The sequence below is a fragment of the Coffea arabica genome, chromosome 10e, assembly GCF_036785885.1.
Source record: "Coffea arabica cultivar ET-39 chromosome 10e, Coffea Arabica ET-39 HiFi, whole genome shotgun sequence".
Taxonomy (NCBI): Eukaryota; Viridiplantae; Streptophyta; class Magnoliopsida; order Gentianales; family Rubiaceae; genus Coffea; species Coffea arabica.
The window spans coordinates 4,447,561-4,460,549 of NC_092328.1; the positions used below are offsets into that span (position 1 = coordinate 4,447,561).

At 36.5% G+C, this 12,989-nt stretch overlaps 3 protein-coding genes across 3 annotated transcripts; all 3 read right to left on the reverse strand.

The window, feature by feature from the left end:
• Nucleotides 1-318: 318 nt before the first annotated feature.
• LOC140015452 (mannosyl-oligosaccharide 1,2-alpha-mannosidase MNS1-like) lies at nt 319-5,815 on the reverse strand. The gene is made up of 6 exons (XM_072068047.1): nt 5,747-5,815; nt 5,593-5,682; nt 1,293-1,462; nt 1,062-1,127; nt 556-664; nt 319-462 (listed from the first exon to the last, which is right to left on the reverse strand). The coding sequence occupies exons 1-6, from the start codon at nt 5,813-5,815 to the stop codon at nt 319-321; spliced, it is 648 nt and encodes a 215-aa protein (XP_071924148.1).
• On the reverse strand, nt 5,606-8,822 carry LOC113728879 (protein disulfide isomerase-like 5-4). Its single transcript, XM_072066858.1, has 6 exons — nt 8,435-8,822; nt 8,104-8,315; nt 7,353-7,419; nt 6,935-7,078; nt 6,075-6,246; nt 5,606-5,682 (listed from the first exon to the last, which is right to left on the reverse strand). The coding sequence occupies exons 2-5, from the start codon at nt 8,112-8,114 to the stop codon at nt 6,217-6,219; spliced, it is 252 nt and encodes an 83-aa protein (XP_071922959.1). The 5' UTR covers nt 8,115-8,315; nt 8,435-8,822; the 3' UTR covers nt 5,606-5,682; nt 6,075-6,216.
• On the reverse strand, nt 8,114-11,520 carry LOC140015453 (uncharacterized). The gene is made up of 7 exons (XM_072068048.1): nt 11,362-11,520; nt 11,214-11,220; nt 10,055-10,332; nt 9,852-9,972; nt 9,553-9,662; nt 8,513-8,622; nt 8,114-8,315 (listed from the first exon to the last, which is right to left on the reverse strand). The coding sequence occupies exons 1-7, from the start codon at nt 11,518-11,520 to the stop codon at nt 8,114-8,116; spliced, it is 987 nt and encodes a 328-aa protein (XP_071924149.1).
• Nucleotides 11,521-12,989: the final 1,469 nt, after the last annotated feature.

Here is a 12,989-nt window from a genome sequence, read left to right on the forward strand (position 1 = left end):
GTTATTCCACAAGTTAAGTTTTGTTGATACTTTTTGGCCGTTTCTCACAAAGCCTCTAGTCAATGGCAACCGTCAACTTGCATTTTTTGCAAAACCATTTCTGGTGCAAAAATGGAACCAATGTAGTATATGATACAGAGCAAGAAAAGAAAGAGCATCCCACGAGTTGGTTATTTACTCATTGAGAAACTTTTGTGGCCTATAATAGCAAACACAATTGGTGTTAAACAAGCCTATAATGTGGTCTAATAGACTACAATCTTAAGCATCCATTCAACACTATATCAAAGTTTCACGATGACAACTGTTTGAGGGGGCCTATACAGAACATAAAATTATGAATCTCTTAAAGACTGTATTCACCTCTTCAGCCAGTGACAGGAACTTTTGAGACTCATCAGAAGCATAACCAGAAGAACCTAGAACTAACATTCCCGGAGCAAAACATGCTAAATCATCCATCTGCACATAATTTTGAAAGACAAATACTATAAATTAATAATTACTCCTCCGCAAAACAATTAGGATATTTAATCTTGCAAGTTCACACGTCACCTTGTCAGTTAGGGAATTTCCAATCTTTTCACAGATATATGCAAAGGATGAAGGGGTAGTTCTCTTAACCAAGCTTGAAAGACCTTTCATTGATGTCTCCCACATTTCTCTGCTTGCAGATTCATGAGAAGAGTTACTTCTCCAGGATATTCTAAGTTTATCTCAAAGTGTGAAAAAGAACTTAAGACAGCAAAGTAAAGAAATCTACTCCATGCTCAACAACAATGCAATAAGCAATATGTACATTAAACTTTAATGTCATTAATCTCTCGCTTTGAGTTCATAATACGTTTTTCTAATCCCATATACGTGACTTTTCTTTTACCTATATTTTCTCAAGATAGCTGACACACTTTGATACAAGTCTAAATATATATATATATATATATATAGACATACACACACACACACACACAAACATTAAAATAGAAATGTGAATGCTTTGCAGAAAGTATGCCTTTTGGGAAAAGATCGATATATCTAAGGAAAGAAATGCCAATGTTTACCTGTAATGATTTACAGAAGCAGTTTTGTTTCCTTGTATCCACACTTTGAGTAAATATTCATAAAAGCTGCCAAAAGAAGAGCTTTTAACATTATTCAAATTACAAAAAATACAAAGTAAAGAAAAGAAAAAAGTATATTTTCAAAGCCATGGAAATGAGATATACAGGAGGATAATTTTGAAGGGACCTAAATGAAAAACAAATGCTATCTATAGATTATGAGATAATTACAAAGCAAGTACTGCTAAGGAATGTAAACATATTGAATAGATTGTATCTGTCCCCCTTAGCCCAGAAGTGATGGTAGAATAGAATGTTGTGCCCCTCTGGGGATTAACATAGATGGGAAGCAAACCATCAGCAGGAAAGGTCCTACTAAGAAATAAAATAGCATTCTCTGCCTGAAAGTAATGGATATGAATCATCAGCTGTCTGTCAGAAACTTATTGGGAAAAAAAAGGTCTATCCTTATCTAACTTAGCCAAAATTCTCTCTTGTTCGAGCACCATAAAATCTTAATATACACTTTGACTATTAAAACTTTCATAAAATTGTAAGTCCCAAAACAACCAATGCAAAGATCATAAACGAAACAATAAGTAAATAAAAGGAAAGGATTGCAAACCAATTAACTACCCAACTCCTCTTGAGCTTGTAGATTAATTGAAACAAACTATTTCAAGTTGATGAATTACAATCACTCTTGTGTACAAAGGAAGGTTCACCTCCTCCTTGCCCCAAGCAGCACTCGGTCAAGTCAGGACGTTTTACTATCCCTCAGGACAACCCTCACAGAGCTACACTCATGAAAGATTCACTCACAAATGAAAAGCTTACAATGAACCTCACACCACTAAGACTACAAATATTCTTTTTGGAGTATTTTCTCACTAAAATCTCTCTAGATCTTTTGTATCTTCAGTGTGCCAAAGTTATTTGAAGTGTCTGACCAACAACTATTTATATAGGACCAAGAAAGAGCCTCATTAAAGCTTCCAACGGATAGAAAGTAGCTGAAGAGTCAACTAGCCGTTGGTAGTGTCGGACGTCCGATAGCTCTGTTTTATGCGTCCGACAGCAGGCAGAGAGTTTAAGACTTTTTCTTCAATTCTTTCGGACGTCCGATAGACTGGTTTTCTGCGTCCGAAGGTATGATGTAGAACTGGAAATTTTTCTTCAATTCCTTAGGACGTCCGATAGGCTGGTTTTCTGCGTCGAAGATACTCAATGGTTGTCGGACGTCCGATGCAGACTTTTTGAGCGTTCGACAGTTTCAGCATACTTTGTCTTCTTCCAATTGCACTTGTTCATGGAATCAAATAATTTCATAACTGAAAATATATCTTGAAGAAATATTAGTATCATCCATTTGTTTTGTAAACATCAAAAGATAGGGATCAAGATCAACAATCTCCCCCTTTTTGATGATGACAAAACAATGGATGGAAAGAAACAAAAATAAGTACAAGCTCCCCCTCAATCATTGCAACCAAAACTTTTAAGAGCCAAACTCATAATCTCATAATAACTCCCCCTTACACATTGCATCCATCTCTCCCCTTTTTTGTCATCATAAGATGAGAGTAATAACCAGCAACCATAATCCAACAACAATAACAGAAAATCTAATATTTCAAACAAAAACAGAGAAATGATAGCAGAATTCAGCAATACCAACAAACCAACTTATCACAGAGAAATTAGCAAATCATCGTTAGATCAGAATAGTCCTTTTCTCTCCCTTTTTGACATCATATAGATTCAGTAATATTCAAAAATATCAGCGAAAACTCAAATCAAAATATCAGAAATATCAAAAGAAGAATATTGTGAACAAGAATCACTGCAATGATTAACAAAATCTCCTACTTGTTAAAGTTAGCATAATGTCTAACTATCCACATGTATTTCATGCCTTTTTTTATATTCTTTCTCACATAGCAATCACTTTTCATATGACCTTTTTGACAACAGAAATTACACATAATCAGGGAATTATTTATATGAACAGGTTTAATAAATCTTACTTGTCTTCTCCTATGGATAACAAACTCATTTGCAGCAGAATTTATCTTAAAATGAGGTTTTGATTTATTATTCTGAAAAGAGTCCTGTTTTTTATGTTGAAGCAACTCATTTAAATCATCCATTCTTCTTTTCAAATCATCTTGTTCCCTTTTGAACATTTCACAAAAACTTGTTTTTCTATCAAGATCCAAGTGTAAAGCAGTCTCACTTTTTTTTAAGTAATCATTTTCAGCTTTCAACTTTTTGTTTTGTTGAAAAAGATTTGTATTATCTCGAAGCAAAAAACTAATTTTCTGTTTTAACTCCTTGTTTCTAACATAAGATTCTTTCAAACTATCATGCAATTTTATAATGAAAGATTCAAGATCATCATCATCTTCATCATCACTTTCAAATTGAGAGCTAGAAGATGTTACCTCATCATCTCCAATGGCCATGAAAGCCAATTGAGCAGATTGATCTTCCTCTTCAATTTCACCATCGGAATTGCATTCATTCAATGTGAATTGAAATTTGTTTATTCTTGGTTTTCTTCCTTCTTTCTTCTTCATCACTGGACAGTCACTTGCATAGTGTCCAGGTTGGCCGCATTCAAAGCACTGATCAGTTTGCTTTTTGTTGAACTGATTTGGGAATGAATTGCTAGGTCCACCATTTCTGAATCTCCTCTTGTTGAGTATTCGTTTGAAACTTTTTGTGATGAGAGCGATATCATTGTCATCACCTTCCACATCTTCTTCATCTAGGGAGGCAGAATCATCTTCATCTTGTGAGACTTTTAGAGCAATATTCTTTCGCACTTTTGCATCATCTTTCTCTTGCACCTTAGTCTTAAGTTTCAGCTCATAAGAGAAAAGAGAATTAATAAGAGATTCAATAGGCATAGTATTCAAATCTCTAGTCTCCTCAATAGCAGTCACTTTATTTTCCCAATCATTGGACAAGGCATTCAGGATTTTTCTATTTTTCTCATCAAGAGAATATTTTTTTTCCAACACCTCTAAATCTTTAATGAGATTATTGAATCTACAATACATTTGATCAACATTTTCATGAGGTTTCATCTTGAAAGATTCATACTTTGTAACTAGAATGGACTTCTTTTGTTCTCTAACATTCTCACTACCTTCATGAATTTCTTTCAGTTTGTCCCAAATTTCTTTAGCTGACTTGCAACCCTTGACTCTAATAGATTCATTTGAGTCTAATGCACAATATAACACATTCATGGCTTTTGCATTTAAGGTGAGATGAGCTCTATCCACAGCAGTCAGTTCACTTCTTGTTTTCGGTCTAGATGCATGAGTATTTTCATCTATAAGAGAGACATCATATGGACCTTCACTAATAATAAACCACAATTCGATATCAATAGATTACAAAAAAATAATCATTCTTTCTTTCCAACTCATATAATTTGACCCATTAAACACAGGTGGTCTAATAACAGAATGTCCTTCAAAAAACATAGCATTATTGGTTGTCATCTTTACTCCAAAGCCGATTGAGCTTAATCTCTAGGAGACCAAGCTCTGATACCAATTGTAAGTCCCAAAACAACCAATGCAAAGATCATAAACGAAACAATAAGTAAATAAAAGGAAAGGATTGCAAACCAATTAACTACCCAACTCCTCTTGAGCTTGTAGATTAATTGAAACAAGCTATTTCAAGTTGATGAATTACAATCACTCTTGTGTACAAAAGAAGGTTCACCTCCTCCTTACCCCAAGCAGCACTCGGTCAAGCCAGGACGTTGTACTATCCCTCAGGACAACCCTCACAGAGCTACACTCATGAAAGATTCACTCACAAATGAAAAGCTTACAATGAACCTCACACTACTAAGACTACAAATATTCTTTTTGGAGTATTTTCTCACTAAAATCTCTCTAGATCTTTTGTATCTTCAGTGTGCCAAAGTTATTTGAAGTGTCTGACCAACAACTATTTATATAGGACCAAGAAAGAGCCTCATTAAAGCTTCCAACGGATAGAAAGTAGCTGAAGAGTCAACTAGCCGTTGGTAGTGTCGGACGTCCGATAGCTCTGTTTTATGCGTCCGACAGCAGGCAGAGAGTTTAAGACTTTTTCTTCAATTCTTTCGGACGTCCGATAGACTGGTTTTCTGCGTCCGAAGGTATGATGTAAAACTGGAAATTTTTCTTCAATTCCTTAGGACGTCCGATAGGTTGGTTTTCTGCGTCGAAGATACTCAATGGTTGTCGGACGTCCGATGCAGACTTTTTGAGCGTCCGACAGTTTCAGCATACTTTGTTTTCTTCCAATTGCACTTGTTCATGGAATCAAATAATTTCATAATTAAAAATATATGTTGAAGAAATATTAGTATCATCCATTTGTTTTGTAAACATCAAAACATAGGGATCAAGATCAACAAAAATGTTCATCTCTTTTTGTCTCTCTCAGACGCACAGAAGAAGGAAAAGGGGGAATGAGCGAGCAAATTACTTGAAAGTGTAAGGAGCTAGTTTTTGGATACCTTCTGCCGATACTTTGGGTTTCCAGTCCTTTGAGAAAGAGCAATAAACTCCAGCTGCTCTGTACCAGAATCAGCTAAAATACTATCAACCTGAGAAAAGGTAAAGTTTTACACAATTTGTCATACATATGTATACTCAAGGCATAGACATGACAATGAGCAGAGACAATGCAAGTAGTTCATGCAGAGAAGTAGATATACAGAAGTTGATTGGGAGATACATGATTTAAATGTAAAGAAAGCCAGGATTAATAAGAGCAATGTAAAGCTCAATTGCCATTATATAATTGTGAAGAATCAGGGAATATTCAGATAATTATTGTGGCAGGTATTGCTATTATTATATCGTGCAGCTGAGTCTTGAAAGGACCCACAACAATTTTGTTTTGCTTAAAAGTATAGCAAAAGTCACAGTTGGACAATGAACTTGAGTCTAAATGTTTCATGAAACAGAAAACAAATTAACATATGTATCAACTTACACCAGTCCATCCGGGATTATGCGGATTCCCGTGAGCCAAGCTAATAACGTTATAAGGAATGCCAGAAGGTGTGTCCTATGTAGGCAGTAGCCTATCCGCAATATCCTGAGCCTTTTCAAGGAAAACCTTATCTCCAGACAGATCATATGCACTGAGAAGTCCTCCTACCACTCTAGATTTTGTTATGAAAAATTCATAAGTAACCACCAGTTATATGAATGTCTTGTCTACCTCTATTTAAAAAGTTGACAAGAATTTCAGATGTTAAAACTTATACAAAGGAAAAGATGAAAACACAAAACTAAAAACACACGAAACATTAAACCTTATAAAACAACCTTATGGTTGTTTCAAACACATTTGCATCATAGTTTTTGTTAAAATCCAAGGAATTTGCAACCCACTTGCCACCAAATGACCAGATAAGATTAGATAGGAAAAATGGGTAAGCAAATACTTACCGATTAAAGACACTTTGCAATTAAAAAATCACCTTACTACAGTGAAACTTTCAGGAGGGGGGAGGGAAAGCAAATTTGGACAAAGATAGTGACAACTTATATGTGTGTGAACAAAGATATAGCAATCATTTTTTAACATGGTGACTACAGAAAAACTAAACAGCAAGTGGAAATTCTACGACATTGCTGCTAATCTTCAATGAAGAAAAAGTCAACAAGCAAAATTTACATTTACGCAAATGGCTCAAATGTCTTAACTTGTTTTACACTGCCAACTTCATTTTCTTTCTTGAAATTAAAGCATAAAGGGTTTTGGACAGAAATCAAATCTAGCACCGTGGCTATACCAAAACAAAAAAATGCCAAGTATGGTTGTCTTCAAATTGGTGTAATTCCTACCTTCTTAACCCGTACAAAACCTTCAACTCTACATCCTCCTGCTGAGGGCGCAGGTCTTTTTGGATCTTTTGTCTTGTCAGATTTATCCTCTAAAGCAAGTTTTTTAGACTCTAGTGAAACAGATGCAACCAAAGTTTCCATTGTCTGCAAATAATTAAAAAACCCAATAATGCCACATATATAATAGGTGACAACATCAACACCTATGCAGGACTACACAATTCAATCATAGGTTTCTAGTATAGGAAAATGATATCAACTGCATTGATAGATGTGCAGAGTCATGCTACATATACATTTCCCTTTTCCTTTATTTATTTAATTTTTGTTTTGTTCTTTTACTTCCTTGCTTTTCTTCACCTTATTTTTGCCTTTCCCGTTTAAAACTTTGGGCATGCAACTCAATATTGTTTCTTACCTGGACCAGACTTTCAGTGTCTTGATCGCCAAAATATGATTCATGCTCATGATGCCCATGTTCATCCCTATATTAAAACAGACAACAAACTTCTGATTTGAATACAACAAATTCAAATATTACATAAGGTCATTATAAATGAAAATTTCTGCAACTTAAAGCTAAAGAAGAGAAAAGTTTGCACTACAGAAGGAAATTTTTAATGAGAAAGTTCAAATTAACCAAGACAAACATATAATAAGCAAACAGTTTTTAACAGGCAACAAAGGTCAAAGAATCAAATTTGGACAAAGATAGTGACAACTTATATGTGTGTGAACAAACATAGCAAAGAAGGTTTAATACAGAGAAAAAGTAAAATTCTGGACCAACATTCATATAAGTGCCATACAGAAGCCTAGCAGATATTGCGCATAGTCCACTTTATGTCTAGGACCCTTTCCACCGAACCTAATAATGCAAGTATTATCAAATTAAATTCAACTTTAATGTCAACGAAAAGGAGAACAAGGTATAAAAAATGAAACTGAAACATTAGAAAATTTCCAACAGGAATATTGCAAGCAAATTCCAAGTATGAAGCTATTGGACAAGGCCAACAAATCATAAGTAAGGATGACAAAAAGAGAATTTTAAAAAAAAAAACTTCTTGAGCAGTTCTCCATTAATTTTTTTTAGTCCAAGAGAGATTTTAAGATCTTACAAGAAGCAAGGAGAAATGGAGAATTAAACCAATAATATAGGCAGCTACCTCCTTTTCATTATTTCTTCGGCTGTCTTGAAGTCATTGCAAAAAGCTTCTGTCCACAACCATTACGCCAAACATCCCGATCAGGCACACCTTCAGTAAAATAATTTTGCCCTCCTGAAGCAGCCTCAGTCAAATCTGGATTTGGATCTAGATCAGAATTTGGATGTTTAAGGTCTAAAATTGCTGCTGCAGAGCCATCACCTAAGCGGATCCTGTGGAAAAACAAAAAAAAAACAATTTTTGTATGGCCGACTATGGTAGCCACCAAGGAGCCTAGGACAAGGGGCGGAAAAAATACGAACTCCAGAAGGGGGGAAAACAGGAAGCTTACAGAAAAGATCAGGGTTCACTGGAAAGGAAAAAGGAGAAAGCTCGCGACGGAGGAGGAGGAAAAGCGAACGAACGGCACAAGATCTGGACCGATGCAGGCAACAGCGAAAGCGGTAGCTCCTTGGGCGGTAAGAAGACAATGGAATTGGCAGAACGGAATACTACACCGCAACAAAGCTTTGTACCAGTCTGGAGAGCACGCGGATAAGTGACAGATCAACATTGTTGTGAGAAAAAAAAGAGAGAGAAAAGAATGACAGAAGAAAGAGTGAGAGAGCAGCTGCAGAGGGAAGGCAGCGGGAAGAGAGAATGTAGCAGAAGCACATGGGATACTGGCAGCGAGGCCAGGTGGGAAGCTAACGCGCAAGGCGCGAAGGATTGAATGCTTCTAATCCACATGTCGGGCACGTGAGAGGTCGACGAAAGTTTTGGCTGAATTCTGTTGGGACGTTATCTACTTATGTTGAAACTAGGAGGTATAATCCGTGCGGTGTGCGGAGGTATAGAAAGAGAAGATGCCCAAGACAAGCATATGATATGGAAGGAAAATATCGGAGGAAGATATAAAGCAAAAGGCAGAAAAAATAATGAAAGACGTATTAACTTGAAAGACCTTCAACTCCCTGTGTGAGCTAGAACAGGAGTACAATTTTTGGCTCTATGTTTAGTTGGTCTTTGTTGAAGATGATCGGCTACTAAGGGAACGACAGCTCCACTAAATTTTACATGGTCCCAGAAATCACCCCCTTCCTTTCCAATCCCCTTCCACTGTTTTCTTGTCTTTTAGCAACTTGCACATTACAGGCGGAGGAGTTTATAAACTTCTATTTTGTGACTGCAAAAACTGCTAGCCCTTCCACCTGGAAAATATCACCAAAAAGATATTGCAAAAGAGAACAAATTTCAGCATCACCAAACCAGAGTGAATCTAAGCCATGATTTTAAGACAAGCCCACATGATAAACAATTATCTTTGACCAATAGATCCCCCTAATAAGGGACCAAATGACCTCACTGAGTATATGCTCCTGGATTCCAAAAAAAAAAATGGTTTGCACAATTTTTTTTTCTTTTCTATGTTATTTGGCTGGTAACATAGAGAGAATCTCATCTGTTTACCATGAACTTTGCTCCCCATATTTTTTCCTCTTTAGCTGGAATTGCAGTGATCTTATTCTTTGGATTCTCATAGCTTCTCAATTCACCCAAAGCTGTGGAGAAGAAGGAACCTAAACAACAGACATCAACGTACATTACAAGATTGGAATTGTTCAACATAGCAAAGAAATTTGAAAGAAAAGATGTACTAACAAAAAGAAAGGAACTTTAGTGTTCCTTAACACAAGCAGTTAATGTATTCATTAATTTAAGAATCAATTCTTTGATGGCTGAATTGAGCGCCTAAGAATCAAATTTACCTTGAGGGAAAGATGCAAGGGACTTGCCACAAGCACCTTTAAGCAAGTTAGCATCATCTGCAAATGCTACCCATCCATCAGGAGTGATTCCACAATATAGAGGAACCTTAGCCTTTTCATCCTGTCACAACATCACCAACCAGACTGTTAAAACATTTCAATTAAGTCAAATTTGTAGGTAAGGAAATGCGAAGATCACTCACAGTAGCCACAAACAAGGTGGAGGTGGCCTTGCCGAAGACAATAAATGCAAAATTCCCTTCTAGGTGGCCAACAACATGGTTTGGAGGATAACGTGCCTTGTCACGAAACGCCTTGTATGCTTCAATCATCAAAACCACCTCATTTGAAGACTTTGGAAGCCTATATTGTTGCTTCAGACTCCCTAGATTATCAAGTGCTCCCTCAAACAAGGAAAATATGTCATCTTTAACTGCGAATGACCTACAAATTTGTATCACCGAGTTAGTTTCACACGTCACTTTTTTTAAAAAATTGATTCACATAAGGCCTAATTACTGCTAACCAACCAAAAATAGGTTTGCAAGTTAACAGCTCTAAAAGTTAAAAGACATATGTATATTTCATTAGATCATCGCACGGTACTGACTACAAAGGTCCCAATTTTTTGCTTCTTCCCCGCCAACTCTCTCCCCATTTTTTTTTTTAAAATAGACTCTGGCCGGGAGGGGGTTGAGGAGTTGGACTTATTGGGGAGGTGGACTGACTGAATGGAAATGAATGGGAGTGAGTTCAAGTAACTTGATTCTCAAGATAAAATGAAGCTGCTAAATTTACCTCTGTGTTTTCTTTTCTGCCAATTGATTTTGTTCCGTATTAATCACTAAAAATAATAATAACAATAATAATAAAACATATTCTTACTTTAGCCGGTACTTGTAAAAGCAAGAATGTACTTTCACTTTTAGACCCAAAGGCATTGCATGTAGTAATTAAAAACAACAATTGAACAAAGGGAATTAATAAAGGGAAGTGTTGATCGATCGGACCAACTCTCTATTTCTTCTCAAAGTACAGTTTGATTTGTAAACAATACTCACTGAGGTTGGCCGCCAGCAACATATGTGATATGATATGCACGGTGGCTGGGGTGGAGGTCTTTCAAAATGGTGTGAACCAACTATATGCGAGTATTAACGATGTTGCTTGAACAAGCTTGAACAAGGGACAATCCACAAAAGCTTGAACAAGGGAAATAGAAAAAATGGGAAAGCATATCAGAACAAAGAAAGTAGTACCTTAGAAAGGGCAAAAAATAGAGCAAGCTGCGGAAGATGCTTCTGCGCTTCCAACTCTATCTTAGACGGAGAATAAGGGTCCAGAAATTAAAAATCATTCTACCTGCAACCTGGAAAAAAAGTGAAAAAAATTCAATGCAATGAAGGTTTTAACCCAAAACCAAGAGAAAGGGGAAAAAAGAGAGAGATCTGGCGCATGTTGATGACTGAGGAAGGGAAAGAGGACCGGCCATGAAGCTCAGTAAAGTCACCAGTCCGAAACACGTCATCTTCGTTAAGCTCCGGAGGCAGAGTTGTCTCCAGAAAGCAGTGAGAGCGGTGCTTCGTTCAGTCGGAGCGAAAACGCAGAGAAATCTGTCAGAGGAGGGCAATTGACGATGACGGGAATTAACGGTGCCATTTTGGTCCATTTGAGTGTGACAGCTATGGTCCTACCTACTACTACTACTACTGTTGCCACCAGCAGTAGTGAAACTGCAGGACCGCGCGAGTAATCTGTTGGCGTTGGGATGGGTTTAGCTTCTGAGGATAGAGGTGAGGCGAAGGAGAGGAGGAGAGAAGAAAGCAAGCGGCGGCGGCGACAGCGGCAGCAGAGGAAATTTAAGAAAACCCTAGAGAGGAAGTATATGCAGGCGTCGGCGCATCGCGCGAGAAAAAAAAGGCTGGTGACTCACATGTGCCGTGAGAGGACGACGAAAACCATTCCAGGTCACAAGAGGCCTTCTGCTTAGGGGTGGGCAAAAAAACCTGCCGATCCGAAAACCCGATGAACCCGATCCGATCCGATCCGAAAAATAGGATACCCGATCCGATTTTTCTTAGCGGGGCAGATGAGGGTCGGGTACCCGAAAAATCGGGTACGGATACGGATCAGAAAAATAAAAACCCGCGGGTACCCGACCCGCAGGGTATATTTTATAAATATTAAAAAAGTGGGGATCATTTTATAATTTTATAATTTTTAATCCTAAGTGCAAGTGAAGTGGCTCGCAGCCTCATATTCTAATCCTATATGATCTACTCTTCTTATTTTTTTTGAAGAAAGTGAATATTTTCGGTGAAACATGAACAAAATGAAAAAAAAATTTGTGAAACTCTGTTATAAAAATTGTTCATCCCTTTCATCTTTTTTATTTTTATTCTACCTCCATCGATCTTTCCTGCAAATCTTGCATCAATTCAATCAAAGATTTTTGTTTGGGGTCTCAATTTTCTGTTAGCTAGATAATTAAAATATTTGTGTCATTCATTTGCAATTATATCTCTTAAATTTGTCTCTTTTATTTAGTGTAAGAAATTTATTTTTCTTTTTCATCACCTTAATACCATAAGGTCTATTCCAAAGATGTAAAGAAGTTGGGGAAGATTTTTAACATTATTTTGGTTATATTTTTTTTCAAAAATAATTAGTTCTATTCAATTCTTTTCCGAACTTGATTTCACAATTGACTTATTTGAGATGCGGTCTTGTACCATAATATCCTTGGGGAAGTTACCAAATACTTATTATCCTTGTGTTTGTTGTGTTGTAGAGGTATGAAATGTGTGAAAATGGTGATGTACTCAAAATTATTATGAAACTTCGTTTTGTCCATTAGATATTCTAATATGTACTAAATTTATGAGATCGATTTGATTATTGGATGAAATGTGTGAAAATGGTGATGTATGGACTTTAATTACAATATCTCTACCAATATTAATTGGAAAAGCATGTTTTTTTATTGAAAAACATGTTGATATTAAGTAGAAAATAAATTTTTTTTATTGAAAAATAGTTTTTTTTAGGGGCGGGTACCCTATGACCCGCCCCTTTTTTTCGGGTACCCGCTATTCGGGTACCCGAAAATATTAGGAGCGGGTTAGGGTCGCAAAATGG

Coding starts and splice junctions, on each gene's coding strand:
- LOC140015452 (XM_072068047.1), bottom strand. CDS start 5,815: ATGTATCTCCCAATCAACTTCTGTATATCTACTTCTCTGCATGAACTA. Junction 1,128..1,292: donor TCCTTAGCAGTACTTGCTTT/GTAATTATCTCA, acceptor TTCTTTTGGCAG/CTTTTATGAATATTTACTCA. Junction 463..555: donor GAAATTCCCTAACTGACAAG/GTGACGTGTGAA, acceptor AATTATGTGCAG/ATGGATGATTTAGCATGTTT.
- LOC113728879 (XM_072066858.1), bottom strand. Junction 7,079..7,352: donor ACACTGAAAGTCTGGTCCAG/GTAAGAAACAAT, acceptor AATTATTTGCAG/ACAATGGAAACTTTGGTTGC. Junction 6,247..6,934: donor GTTTTGTACGGGTTAAGAAG/GTAGGAATTACA, acceptor AACAAAATCTAG/AGTGGTAGGAGGACTTCTCA.
- LOC140015453 (XM_072068048.1), bottom strand. CDS start 11,520: ATGGACCAAAATGGCACCGTTAATTCCCGTCATCGTCAATTGCCCTCC. Junction 9,663..9,851: donor CCTTGCATCTTTCCCTCAAG/GTAAATTTGATT, acceptor TCTGTTGTTTAG/GTTCCTTCTTCTCCACAGCT. Junction 8,623..9,552: donor TATGGGGAGCAAAGTTCATG/GTAAACAGATGA, acceptor CGTGCTCTCCAG/ACTGGTACAAAGCTTTGTTG.